At 42.7% G+C, this 15,184-nt stretch overlaps 1 protein-coding gene across 1 annotated transcript; it reads left to right on the top strand.

Moving 5' to 3' along the window:
- The first annotated feature begins 1,163 nt into the window (after positions 1–1,163).
- LOC147998036 (Y-linked testis-specific protein 1-like) lies at positions 1,164–3,463 on the top strand. Its single transcript, XM_087601335.1, has 3 exons — positions 1,164–1,309; positions 2,343–3,215; positions 3,295–3,463. The coding sequence occupies exon 2, from the start codon at positions 2,420–2,422 to the stop codon at positions 3,212–3,214; it is 795 nt and encodes a 264-aa protein (XP_087457461.1). The 5' UTR covers positions 1,164–1,309; positions 2,343–2,419; the 3' UTR covers position 3,215; positions 3,295–3,463.
- The last annotated feature ends 11,721 nt before the right edge of the window (positions 3,464–15,184 follow it).

Raw genomic sequence — 15,184 nt, 5'->3', positions numbered from 1 at the left:
GCCTAGAGAAGGAAGATTAAGGGGAGAGAGGGGGGGAATTCATGTCATTTGAGTTAACCCCACATTGAGGTCAGCCACATAGTCGACCAACAGTCACATAATGGCAGAGTAGTCATAAGAGCAGAGAGAGAGTAAAACTCAAAGTGTGAAAGAAAATGTGCTTAAAACTACGATAGAAGGAGAAAAAGAAGACGGTGCACTTAGAAAATTGGACAGATTTTAAAAAGCTGACATAAGTCGTTAAGCTCTAAGTACATTTAAAAAATTATAATGTTAAAGTGGAAGGGAATTATTGGGAAGAGGGAAGGGATGGTCAGAGTGTAGTGGGGACAGGGGAGGGTTCTAAAAAGAATCCTTTTGAAGATCTGAAGAACTATGTGACACAAACAATTAAAGTGGCCTGTAATTTACAGGTAAATTCCATACTTACCTGGATCCAGTATTCTGTCTACCCATATTTCAAAAACAAAATTACCTCATCTATTTCATCCTGTTTTACTGCATTTGATCTAATAAATTCCTTGTAATCAGAAGTGCTGATAAATTTTAAAGACATTTAAAATATGACTGGTCGATATTGGGTTTGTGATAAGTTTATTCCGACTTTGGAAGCAGGTCCAGGAGCTAATTTTTCCTCGCTCTTTGCAAAGAATCCATAATTCATGATTGCCATTGTCTTCAATACAAGGTATTTAATCTTGTCAAATTCCAGCTTTGTTTCAATAAAAATGGCCCTCCTCTAATTGTGGGTTTTGATAGAGCTAATTCTGTTGTTCTATCCTGTGTGCTGCCTCGGAAAGAGAGCCTAGCAATATTTCTGATACGGAGAATAACTTAAAGTTAACCAAAGAAAACATAGGAGCTGGGAAAATAACCACCAAGGATGTTGGTGACTCAGAAACCAAAGAGTTTTTCAGAAAAATAAAAAGCATGAAAAGAGCTACTTGGGCAGACTGTGACTCGAGTCATCAGAATATTTGGGTGGGGACTTTATTTTGGTTCACCAGGAGGCTACATGAGAAGCTAAAACCTAGATGCTGGAAGTTTCTAAGCGTAACTAGGGAAGGAACTGGCCTGAGAGGGGTTCTATGACGTAAGCAGAGCCTGGATGATGTCACAGAGCACAAGGGCGGAGGTTGCGCATCTCTTCCACTTGGAGGCGCTAGACTACTTTGAAGGTGGGTTCACTATCTTTGGAGCGGGGTGTGAAAGCTAGTTCAGCTCCTGAACCCCACAACTGTTCAACAACCTATTGGTGCCTGACCGGTTTCAGAAGACAGAATCTGGACGACTAGGACATTTTCTTTTGGTAAATACGTTTATGAAGATAACTGGGACCCTTGTAGCACAGAAAGCTAAAAGTTTTCCCTCGTACAGCAAGTAACCTTACGTTCTAATGTCTTCCACGTTTGAGAGCTAGGCAGATGGTCTAGGCTAGTCAGTCTCCGGAGTTTATTATTCTTTGCTAACAATATCTAATTCAAAATTCTACTAAAATGCCAAAGCTCCTCTCTGTGCCTGTGTATTTTTGGAGAAAATATTTCTCTTTTTTTTTTTTTTTTTTTTTTAATGGAGCTGAGGAACCCAGGGCCCTGTGCTTGCTACGCAACTGCTCTACCACTGAGTTAAATCCCAACCCCAGTAGATATTATTTCTAAAAGGCTATTGTTGCCTACACAAAAGACTCTTGTTGCGGTCGAAAATGCAACAGCTTCGGGGAATAAACCTGGGGCTGGGTCAGGATGCACAGTAGAGAAGGCCAGTGGACTGCTGTGCTTTGTCTCTGGGCAGATACTTGTGGATGTTGCCAAATAGCTCATAGTTAGAGGGTAGAGAAGGGGTGTGGCCACCCTTCTGGCTCCTTTGCTATCCTTTCTCTGTTCTGCTTGCTTAAAGTGGGGACAAGGATACTTAATCCCACACTGACCTAGCCATTCAAGGAGATGTTCCTCAGCATAGGCAAAGTGCCTCGGGCTGAAGAAATATGTCTAAATATGTTATTCTGAGCTGTAGAGAACCATTTTTTCATTTTCCTTTGAACTTTAGATTTTGATTTATGAGATTGGGTTTTTCTGTGGGTAGTTTTGTCTATCCTGGAACTAATTCTGTAAACCAGCCTGGCCTTGATCTCACAGAGGTCTGCTTCCCTCTGCTTCTGGAGTGCTGGAATTAAAGGTGTGCTCCACCATTGCCCAGCACTTCTATGAACTTCTGATTATGACAGCATTAGATTCAGATGCTCAAACCTGTTTACCATCGCCTTCCTCACCTGCTCCAAAGTTCTCATAGACAAGAGCCTTGGTCCAGCACCATCCCCAACCCCACCCCCATTGTTATTGCAGGTACTCATATGACAGAGGTACCAGCTTTGTCTCTGGTTTAAGCAGGTGAGCTCTTCAAACCCAGGCCATGGGAAAGTATGAAGCCTGAACGCAGAACAATAGCCACAAGACAGTGGACCAGGAGTACCGTGGCCTACCACACTAGGTCTACAGCCAAGAAGAAGAGGGTGTCTGTAAGGAGGATGAGCACACCATCCTTCCAGAAGCGGAAGAGGAAGAGGCCTTCTCCCCAGTCCCTGGGGAACATTGTGGGGTGCAGAATTTCACACGGATGGAAGGAAGGTGATGAGCCCGTCACCCAATGGAAGGCCATAGTTCTAGATCAACTGCCAACAAATCCCTCTCTCTATCTGGTCAAGTATGATGGAGTTGATTGTGTCTATGGACTGGCACTTCACAGTGATGAGAGGATTTTAAAGCTTAAGGTCTTGACTCACAAAGTTGTGTTTCCTCAAGTGAAAGACGCCCAACTCGCAAGTGCCATGGTTGGCCGTGCTGTGGAGCATAAATTTGAGGGCAAACATGGCTCTAAGGACAACTGGAGGGGGGTGGTCCTAGCCCAAGTGCCAATCATGAAGGACTGGTTTTACATCACCTATGAGAAAGATCCAGTCCTATATATCTATCAACTCCTGGATGATTACACAGAAGGTAATCTCCGTATCATTCCAGAGATTTCGCCAGCAGAGGTGAAGTCAGAAGTTGGCAGCGACATCTTAACAGGTCAATGTGTGCAGTTCACCAGAAGTGACGGGTCCAAAAAGATCGGCAAAGTCATTTACCAAGTTCTAGCCAAGCCTTCCGTGTACTTCATCAAGTTTGATGGCGACGTCCACATCTATGTCTATAATCTGATGGAAAAGATCCATTAAGGTGAAATTCACAAAGTGAGGGGACATATATGGGGAATTTATAGGATTGGGGTGAAAATGTTTGTTTTTCTGTGTTTCAGATACCCAATGGCCTTTGACATCCCCAGTATCTTTTACAGTGGAATTTGTTTTTGCTCTAAAAATTAAAATGTGTGATGTGATGTGTTGTGTATGCACACTATTGTGGAGGAGACTGGCTGTGGTGGATGGAACATTGAGAGGAAGCCGGAAAGTTCAAGGCTGTGAACAGTAAGTCTAATGTCACATACACTAAAACAAACAGTACTGAGCTAGTCTGGTCTTTAGGGAGAGGAAAAAACTGGAGATAAGGCTTAGAGGAGCAGGGATGGCACAGGGGAAAAAAAAGATGGATGTTTAGGAAGCAGTGGAGAGGGGCCAGAAATAGATAGACTCTCTGAGGGGAAGTTTGAGGGAGAAACAGATAGTTGGCGAAAGAGTGGCAGGTAACAGAGAGGTGGTCTTGGAACCCAAGGGGAAACCCAATAAACTGATCCAAGCAGACTCAGAATCAGAGAAGATCAGGGATTGTTTGACTAACAAAACCTAATGAAACCAGTTTCACATATGTAGATGTATTATTTTTATTTATCTAGGTAGGGCAAGGAATGAATACAGGAGACCACAGTGACAAGAATAGTCAGGTCCCCTGGAGCTGAAATTAAAGGTGGTTGGGAGCCATCGGACATGAGCTCAAAGAACAAATCCCAGTCCTCTTTCAAAGCAGATGAGCTCTTAATCCATTGGTTATCTCTGAAGGCCCCTAAAGTCATCTTTTTAAATAAATCCAACCTTCACATGCAGAGAAGAGACCAGGATGAGGGTAAGAAAGAATAAATTGATGGTGATGTGGAAGAAAGACTAAAGAACACATGTGGGAGTTGAGGATACTGAGGGACGAAGGAATTCCAAGATGGAGTTCTCAAAAAGTGAAGCAGAGACCCAGGAAGAACAGAAAGGGTCTCGAATGACTTGAACTTGGGCCACATCCATATTGGTCTCTTTGCTTCCTTAAAGAACAGCCAAGCTATCACTACAGAGGGTGGATGTGAGCTGGTGGCTTCCCCAGAGGACATTTTGACGAGGATAACTCAAGAATAGTGAATGCCAAATTAAGTTTATATCTATCGATTCCTGAAAGTGCCATAAAGCCCATTATTTTGTATGATCAGTAAAAAGAAATTTAAAAAAGAACATGAGGATGCCATGAGCTTATGTCAGGTATTACGTGGATCCTTTGTTTAGCTTCCCTGAGCACTGTTAGACTCTGTTGGATCCTGTAATATTTTTGAGGTCTCTTCTGAATGCCCCTAGATGACCACAAAGGGCTCCTGCACTGGCTTATCTTGCCTGACTCTCCTTCGACTGGATGGCTTCCTACAGACCTCTGGGCCCTTTTACCTTATCTAGCCCCAGGAAGTTCCCATCTTTTACTCACATGAAAGCTTATCCACAGAAAACTCTTGATGGTGCATCCAATGCAGAGGTGCTGATCTCTCCTATGCCATTTGCCGTGACATTAAAATGCTTTGCGGTTCCTGACCACGTAGCTCTCTCCTCCTGAGAAGCTCCTGTGCACTACATGGGGACTCTCTGAGCCACATCTACACTCCAAGTGTTTCTTTGTAGGCAACCTTACCTTCTACTCATTCATTGCTGTTTCTTCTCTCAAGAATAAGTTTCTCATTGTAGGACTTGAAAATATTTTCTATCTTTGATTAATTCTGCTGTTTGGAATTTTTATACTGGCTGGTTGTCTACCAGTTTCATTTCTGCGAAAAGACACCATGACCAATGCAACTTATAAGGGATAAAATTTTCTGGGGGGGGTTCTATTTTTTTCAGAGTTGGGGATCATACCCAGGGCCTTGGGCTTCCTTGGCAAGCGCTCTACAACTGAGGTAAATCCCAAACCCCAAGGGACAACATTTAATTAGGGCAGGCTTTCAGGTTCAGAAGTTCAGCCTATTTTCATCAAGGCAGGAATCATGGAAGCGTCTAGGCAGACATGTTGTTGGAGAAGCATATCACCCCCACAGTGATATGCTTCCTCCAACAACACCACACCTACTCCCACAAGGCCACACCTCCTACTTGTGCCACACTTACCATGGGAAAATCACATTCTAAACACCACCCTGATTTTATGCCAACTTGAAACAAGCTAGAGTCATCAGAGAAGAGGGTGCCTCATTTGAGAACATGCCTGTATAAGATCCAAATGTAGGGCATTTTCTTAGTGATTTGTGGGGGAGGGCCCAGCCCACTGTGAGCGGCACCATTCCTAGGCTGGTGGTCCGGGTTCTATAAGAAAGCAAGCTAAGCAAGACATGAGGAGCAAGACAGTAAGCAGTGCCACTCCATAGCCTCTGCCTCAGTTCCTGCCTCCAGAATCCTGCCTGTTTGAGTTCCTGTCCCAACTTCCTTTGGTGATGAGCAGCAATGTAGCTGAATAAAACTTCTCTCCCTAAATTGCTCTTTTGGTCACGATGTTTCCTTACACCAATAGGAACCCTAAGTAAGACAATGTCTTATAGAAACAGTGTATCTAGTAGAGCCACAGACTCTTACCTCATAACCACAAATAAAAGGTATAGACACTTTGTTTTAATTTAAAGGTAAGGGTTGCTCATGTACTGATCTGTGAAGTTCTAGTTTGCTTCCTTCTCTCGGTGATGAATGTCATGATCAAAACTACCTTGCGTAGGAAAGGGTTATTTGCCTTACAGGTTAGAGACCATCACTGAGGGAAACCAGAACAGGAGCTTGAAGCGGTAACAAGGACACTGTTTGTTGGCTTGCCCCCTGTCTCAGTCATTGTTCTGTTGCTGTGAAGAGACACCATGGTCAGGGCAACTGCTATAAATGAAATTATGTAATTGGAGGATAAATTACAATTTCAGAAGTCTGGTCCATCATAATGGCAGGGAGCAGAACACTGGAGAAATAAAGAACTACTGCTTTGTAAGCAGAGAGAGAGAGCGAGAGAGAGAGAGAGAGAGAGAGAGAGAGAGAGAGAGAGAGAGAGAGAGAGAGAGAGAGAGAAATTCTGGGAAAGCACTGGGCTCTTGAAAAATCAAACACCACCCTTGTCAACACACCCACTTCCTCCAATAAGGCCACACGTCTTAATGCTTCTAATCCTTGAAAATTTTGTCACTCCCTGTTAACTAAATATTCAAATATATCACTGTGGGAGCCTTTCTTATTCAAACCGCCACACTCCCCATGTCTTGCTCCATTACTATTTCTTACAGCCTAAAAGGCTATTCCTTTTATACATGACTACTGATGAACTTTCCCACAATGGTGGGCCCTTCCACAATAATCATTAATCAAGAAAATGTTCCATAGACTTACCCAAAGACTAACTATTGGAGGCAGTTCTTGAATTGTTCTCTCGTCTAAGTTGACTCCAGATTGTCAAATTGGGGGAAAAAAAGAGAGAGAGAGAGAGAGACCCAGCACCGTAATGTTTCTCTTACTCCATGTTACATACTCACCACCAGACACTCTCTTCTCTCAGTGTATAGACCCACTTCCCTGTATGGTAGAACTGAAGAGTAACTACTGTCACCAACATGAATACTTGAGTATATATGACAAGAAATGAATACATTCTACAGCTCAAAACGCCAAGCAAAAGCATTTTAGTGTGTGCTACACTTACTGGGAGACTGTCAGTCACTAGCCATTTAATGGCTCACAGTAGACCACAGAACCAAAAAGTAACAACCTACATATCATCTCCTCTCAGCAGGAGACAAAACCCTTTCTCAAAACCCATGAATATATCTGTACGCTTAGATTTTTTCAAAACCTACTTTATTTAGGGTTCTAAAACACTTCAAACACCCTTCTAGCCCACCAACCAGAGGTAAGAGAGAGAGAAAGTTGATAGGAAAAGGTTGAGAGTTGTGGACCTATTTAGAAGTAATTCTTTGGGGTAACTCCAATCTTCATTGTGCAGTACTGTCCAATAGGAGATGCAAAAAATGAATCAGTAGCAGTGCTTTGATCTGGCAGAGACCACAAGTCTCTAAGAAACCAAAAGAAGCAGCAGAAGCATTCAGAATCAGCCCGAATAGCTCAGGTTCTTTTGTGCATTTATCATTGCGGAAGGAAGACTATCGAAGAACATTGAAGCCTTGCTGGTGTAGCAATGTAAAAATGTCATCTCCCTGTCTGTGGGATTTCATTTATGTTCTTCATAAACATCCTGTCCCCATTCAAGCGTGTGCTCCAGCGAAATATCATATGCCTTCTCATGTGTCTGCTTCAGCAAAATATCCTCTCCTAACATAGCTTCCAGAAAAACATCCTGTGACAAAAGTGAGTTTCCAAAGAAACTAAATTTTTTCCACTTCATCTAGTCTTATCTCCCACTTGGCCATGACATCTCAAAACATATTATGGCAGTCTTGCAAGGCTCCTAGGCCTCAGCTCCATCACCAACTGGAGCTTCTGCAACTGAACTCCGTGAAACTCATCCCCTTTTATGAGCACAACCTTCAGTTATCCCCGCAAACATTGTGTTCTCTCCATCTTTGCTCTCAGCCAATAGCTGTCCAACTAACAGCCAACTAGGCTGTGACCAGAAAAACCCTCATCAAGAAAGCCAATGAATTTGACATGATTTTTTTTTCCCTGATGGAACGGAGTGTTCTGCTTGTATGGTTAACCTGGTGTCTGAGTCATCTGTAATAAAACCCACTACTATTAAGTTCAAAATCACAGGAACTATGACAAATAGCAAATCACACGACAAGCATCATTGTTGTCCAAGCCTTTTCTGCAGCCTTATTGAAGTATAATGTACATACTTAAAAATCCATTTATTTTAAGTGTGTATTTTAATGATTTTATAGCAAAATTTATAGCTTCCTTCCCTTTTTTAATACTCATTTCCCACTATTTCATACGATATCGAAGTCTATTAAAAACACAGAAGTGAAGTCAGGAGAACAACAAGAGGAGGAAGCAGGAGGTTCTTGATTTGCTAAGACAACAGATACATTGGCAGAATCGTCTGGATAAAACCACTTGGGATACATTGGTTCTTCTCTTAGAGTGCAGCCTCCAGAAAAAGTGTTTAAAGGATTAAGTCATGGGTCCTCCTACATCATATCCAGACATGACCTGGTATGGTCAGCATCACTTTGGCCACTTTCATGTTAATCCCATTCATCACTCTTACAAGTTGCCTAGCAACTCACATAGTTAACAAACTTATTTGGTTCATGGTTTCATAGGTTTCAGTCCATGGTCACATGATCATGAAAGGGTCACGATAGAGCTCAACTGCTAATCCCACTGGCATCCAGGAAGCATCAACACAGGAAGAGACCAAGAACAAAAAACACCCTCCAAGACATGTCGCAAATGACTAAGTTCCTTAATTTCCTATCTCCCAGTTTCCTGCCACCTTCATACACATCCATCAACAGATGAACTCATTGATTACAGCACACAGGGTCCAATTGCTTTTCATAGTCCCACCTTTGAACATTGTACTGGGACAATGTGTATCTTAAACCCATAGGGTAGGGCCAGAAGGTTGTGTCAGAGGTCTAAACTTCACCTCACATTAGAAACAGCTGGGTAGGTTTCTCAAAATCTCCTATTTCTTTCTGGTACTGAGCTACACCATGTCTGCATTGCAGCATTTTGTCTGCAATCAATTGTAAAGATGCCCCCCACCATGTGTTGGTTTGAATGTAAAATGGGACATCACTAATATAGACACACAAGTATATACACAGACTCAAAGTGAGAGGCAAAAAGGGAAGGAGTTGAGTCTTAGGAACCCACAAGGAAGAGGGAGTGGAAATATAAGATACAGATGTTATCGAGACCCAGAACAAAGCATTGTCTTCTATACAAGACAGGACCACTAGCGTCAGCCCTAGCTGACAGGAAAGGGAGAGTCAGTTTTCTACAAACATAAAGATGGTGATAAGTTGGGCAGGCTCCAGTGGCTTGCCCAATGCCCATGAATTTATGGGCAGCATAAATGACTTTAGTGGGTTATTACAGAGGGGAGAAAGAGAGCCTGAATTTGGGAAAAGGAATTAGGTGTATATGGAACTGGGAGGAGTTGGGAAGAGAAGTGAGAAGTAAATTCTATCATTATATAATGTACAAAGTTCTCAAGGAACTAATAAAAGTGGTTTTTAAAATACCATATCTGTACTGAACACATACAAACCCTATTTCTTTACATCTCCTAAATAACAGCCCCTCATACAAACTCATACTTGATTCTTTCAATAAATCTACCTGTAACTCATGTGTTTGTTGATATTAGGATTAAAACACTAATTGGATATCTCGACTTAAGAGTTTAACGTGTGTGAATAGCTGCCAGTGGAAAGACTTGTCCTTGGATTTCTCAAAAGGCATGAAAAAGCCACCGTGGAGTTACTGAATTTTGTTTCAAAGACTTTAGCTCCTTGTCTGCAGGGATGCAGAGCCTCAAAGGAAGGGCATGGGACCTCCTAAGAGGTAGCATCCAACAACTGAGGCCACAGAGAGAGGTAGCCTTTCTCAGAATATGGAGATAGGAGAGCTAAAAATTAATGCAACATATCGATCAAATCGCTGTAATAAAACGACGGCAGTCAGTTCACAGAGCGAAGGAGCTGTCAGCGACTCGGCCAAGAACTAAGAGAATTTGAAAAGATAATAACAACACAGAGTTCACAGAAGGCACTATAGACTCATGGGGTCTTCGATTTAATCCCATGTACTGTGGGCAGAGAAAACAATCCAAACCAGAGATCCCTCTTGCTCAGCCCAACCGAAAGCTGTGCCGTGCCGCGGATGTCCCACGTCAAGGTCTCAACCTAGATGTTGGACGCCGTTGAGAAACCGGAACTAGTTCATTTAAGTGCAGACACCGGAAATGGCTCAAGTCTGCACCTTCATTGGAAGGAGAAAAAATAAGTCACACAGCATAGGAAGTAATCCTTGTCAGGGTCTGTATGAGGTCGGAAGTATACGGCGCCCTGATCAATCAGTAAGCACTGCCTACACGTGTCCGTGAGCCCACACAAATGAGGAAATCATTTTTAAATTTAAACACAATTTCTAATAACTAGTAACTTTTAAGTGTCCAGTGTTAGCACAAGCTTCCAGATTATGTGGTTTCTCAGGCAGAACAACGCCGCAAAAGAAGTGAGTTTGAAACTTTGGAGGTTCCCACTATATGACAGCAAACTAAGAAAAGCATGGAGGGAAGGAGAAGGGGAGGGGGAGCGGTAAGAGGAGGGGGAGGGGGAGAGAGGGAGACAGAGACAGACACAGAAAGGGAGACAGACACAGAGACATACACACAGACACACACATGCAGAGATATACACGAAGACACACTCAGCCCAATTGAGGATTTATAGAAAGATAGCCATCAAAGGACCCGAATATTTGGTGCAAAATTAGGTGAGCTGTGTGGAGGAATGAGTGCCAACCAAATTTTGTAAGTTCTGCAGCCACCTGCATGTTTCCGCACCCCCTTAGCTGTCGGGGTATCGCATACATGGCTGTCACTCCTGCTTTCTTCATTTGTATTTTACTTTAAATCTCCCTTCTCCCCTGTTCAATGTGGCCAGCGGTTTTCCATGTGGAAGGACTCACAATGCACTGTGTTGAGGGAGGCAGGGAAAACAATTTCAAAATAGGCTCAGTGCTAGGGCAAACAGTACAAACAATCCATACTTCACCTCCCAAGGAGGGGCTCAAAGAATACAGAGGCTCTGGCTGGAGCACAGAGCCAAGCTTACAAAGTTAGGGCCCACAGCATCACTGGGAACCAACCAGCAGCTCTCACTCAGCCCTCCATGCTAATGACTCATTCTCATCTCTTGAGACCAGAGGAAGACGCATTTGGAAGATCTTCTCCCTAAAAATGAGGCTTTTATGGAAACTCTTACGAAACATAAGAACAATTTTTAATAGGAAAGCACACACACAGTAAAAAAAAAATAAATGGCAGATTCGACAGCCTTTTCTGTGATACCATCATGTACACACACACACACACACACACACACCAGAAGAATAGACCTACATAAAGGATATATTTCCAGGCACAGATATCTGTTGGGAGGAGTTTGACGTTCTAACAAACTTCAGCCAAGGACTCCATTTGGAAGATTCAGAAGGTCAAGACATTGGTTTACTCCTAGGAGCAGATCACTATCTATCTCACAGAACCTTTATGGAAAACAAAGGCAGATCACCCTAGAATGAGTTAAATAGAATCCCTTTCAAGGCTATTTAAGAAATTTGGAGCCAAACTCCACAGACAGTTAACAGCAAAGAAAGTTACCCATGACTGCAGTTTGTATAATACTACTGAACCTGGTGAAACATTTCCTAGTCTCCTAGGAATCATAGAAGTGAGAGGGAACCAAGGCAGCCTGGGCATCAGACTTCAGTCTCCATACCAAGTGCACTTTGCAGGCTAACACCCACATGGCTAGTCTGCAGTTCACCAATCCTGGTCATGAAGACATTGAAGAACAGTAGACGCCCAACCTGGTAGAGCCACTGTCTCTGGTTCCTGCCTTCAGGAGGCTCCATGGTCATTCCACTCTTAACTCTCCACAATCCTGTTGACAAGTGTCTGGGCTTTATCTTTGACTTAGGAGTATATTTTAGTCCTTTAGATCTCTCTCTCTCTCTCTCTCTCTCTCTCTCTCTCTCTCTCTCTCTCTCTTCTTCTCTGTGTGTTTGTGTGTGTTTGTGTTTGTGTGTGTGTGTGTGTGTGTGTAAATGTTATAAAGATTAATAAAAAGAAAAAGTTTCTGGTTACAGTAAAAAATTAAATAAAGATTCATTTTTTAAAGCTTTATTTATTTATTCCATGTATGTGAGAACACTGTCACTGTCTTCAGACACACTACCAAAAGAGGGCATCAGATCACATTACAGATGGCTGTGAGCCACCATGTGGTGGCTGGGAATTGAACTCAGCCCCTTTGGAAGAGCAGTCAGTGCTCTTAACCACTGAGCCATCTCTCCAGCCCTAAAATATGTTTCTTAAGAGAGCAGTATAGCGTGGGAAGCAATAAAGATGCCCCATTTATGGATGAGCACTCAGTCTCTTTGAACCCCTGGGACTCGGGAAGCACCTTGGACAAGGAGGTGGGAAGAGTGTAAGACCCAGAGGGTGAGAAGAAGGGCTGGGATTTGCTGCCTTCAGGACATGACATGGCTGCTGCAATTGTGAGCTCACAGCAGCTGTGGTCACCTGCATAGGTCTATAAAGGTCCACCAGCTAGACAGAATCCCTTACTGAGGAGGTTTTCAGGTCCTGATGGCTGCTGGGGTAAAAGAATCATTCTTCTCTAAGGGTTCCGTCACTGGTAGAATTCCCACATTCCTGTAGATGGTCACACACCCATAAGTACATAACCAATGCTAACTGGGCTTAGTGGTTAAAGGTTGGGAAAGAATTTATGAATTTTGAGGGATGGTTATTGGCAGGGAATTTGGACAGTGCTGAGGGTGAAATGGAAGAGGTTATGGCCATGTTTCATTGTATACATGTATGAAATTCTCAAGGATAAAGACAATTTATTATTTAATAGAAAATTTAGACTATTAGCTTTAGCTCCGTAATATAAGGCTGTATGACTTTAAAGAATTCAAATATTGAACATAAATCAAACTAATTGACTGCCTTATGATTCAAGGAGCAAATTATACGTACTTAATATAATACACGTTCTCCCTCTTTCAGTCTCTTTCTATCTCTTTTCTCTATGTCTCTCTGTCTCTCTCTCTCAAACACACACACACACACACACACACACACGCAGATGCACACTTACATTATTTTTATGTTAAGGTGTTAAAATTCATGACACAATCAATGTGAAGGAATAGAGGTTTTATGGGCAAACAGTCACACTCATTGTGTTCAGACTGTCGTGGAAATGACCACATGGCAACAGTGTATTGATCTGTGTCACTGAGAACTTGCAGGAGCCCTGTTTATATTTGGGTGGATCAGGCATCCAAGAGTTCAGTCTGAACCAGCCAGCTCCCTCCTTCTTGCCCCAGTGACCTACTTCTGCTAGGGCACATCCTGAAAGATTCCTCCACCTTCCTAGACAGTGCCATCAGCTTGACACAAAGTGTTCCCACAGATGAGACCCTGGGGAAATTTCACACTCAAGCCCTAACAACAAGGAGCGAGGCAACTGGGAAATGCTTTATGAAAACAGTTTAATTTCAGTTCTGTAAACAGGACAGGGAAGAACCCTTTGATATGGATTGATTTAGTCTTTAGCTTACAGAGTGCACCCCAAAAGATACATAGTGTAGAAAATGCACAGTTTTCTATGTAGCAAGCATGGTGCTGAAAACAACACATTAATGAAAAAAAATGCAAAGAACTGGGATATATAGTAACAATTCCAATAGTCAGTTTAAAAGGCTTTTTATTTTTATATGCGAGCTGTCGTTATTAGTTCCCACCTGGGTTAATTTTACAAGGAAAGAAAATCTCAAGCTCTGACTATCCCATCGACCATGGTGTCATTCATCTCGGTGTTATGGGTCTCTCATCTAGGGATTAATAATCAGGGTTTGACCACAAAATCCATCAGCTCAATACATGAGGCTTTAGCGGAGAAAGTGAGGTTACAAGTATGTAATGCCCTTTAGTGTCTTCTCTGCCTGTCTGTTGCATGCATGCCTTGTTGTTGACTATTGTCAATGGTAGTGGTTGTTGTTGTTTTTAAATATGAAATGTTGAATGCAAGGGCAAGTGGCAGTGATCCAATAGATCTTTGCATCCTCACTTTCTCTTTCCTATCTCGCGCTAAGTCTCCCAATCCTCAGCAATCATTCAAATACACTGAAACAACTCAAATATAATGAAACAAGGTGAAATCAAGACACTGAAACAACTCAAATATACCGAAACAAGGTGAGGTCAAGATGCACTTGCCATCTATAATTTGTGTTTGCATGTTGACCATAATCGTTTGGTAACCCTTAAAAACCACATGATGGGACTTAGGAGGATCGGTGGGTGAAACCGCTTGCTGCCTAGGCAGAACTGAACTCAGATCCCAGTCATCATGAAACAGGCAGGGGAAACCTGTAACCCCAGGGACAGGAAGGGGGAACAGAATCATTAAGGTCTGCAGGCTTCCAGCCCGGAGGAAATTTTGAGAATTTGGGATCAGGCAATGACACCACCTGTCTTAGTTAGGGTTACATTTCTGTGAGGAGACACCATGACCAAGGCAACTCTTAATAAAGGAAATATTTAATTAGGGCTGACTTACTGTTTCAGAGGTTCAGTCCATTATCATCATGGTGGGAAGCATGGCAGTGTCCTGGTATACACGGTGCTGGAGAGTGTTCTATATCTAAATCCGAAGGCAGCCCAGAAAGAGACTTGTAGCCACAGGCAGCCAGGAAGAGCATCAAATCTACCTCATTGGGCAGAGTTTGAATACTAGGAGTCCTCAGAGCTGGCCTACACAGTGACAAACTTTCTCCAACAAGGCCACACCTCCTATTAGTGGTACTTACCATGGGCCAAGCATATTCACACCACCGAAGTGCATCAAAAGAAAATCGCAGAGAGACATAGAGAAAGATACTGCATGGTATCCTCTTGTAGCACGGTGCTGCAACCCCCCCACACACACACATAAACCCATGCACCTGTGCACACATGAGCAGATTTATTTATTTGTTTACTTTGTTTTATTTTTTTTTCCTTAAAAATTTGGTACATTCACATAATGTGTTTGAGCGAATCCATCCCCATCCCCTCCCCTCAAATCCCTCCCCTTTCCTCCCTCCTAATACCACTTGCATTTTAATAGAAACGTCTGAGTCCATTTATTGCTGACTAGATATGTGGGGGTGAGTACAAACATCCAGTGGAGCATGGACAGCCGTCAGGGGCCAAATCCATGAAGAAAATGG

The sequence above is a fragment of the Rattus norvegicus genome, chromosome Y, assembly GCF_021556685.1.
Source record: "Rattus norvegicus strain SHRSP/BbbUtx chromosome Y, alternate assembly SHRSP_T2T, whole genome shotgun sequence".
In the NCBI taxonomy this organism is placed as follows: Eukaryota; Metazoa; Chordata; class Mammalia; order Rodentia; family Muridae; genus Rattus; species Rattus norvegicus.
Note: the sequence above shows the minus strand (reverse complement) of the source record. Positions and strands in the feature narration are given on the sequence as shown.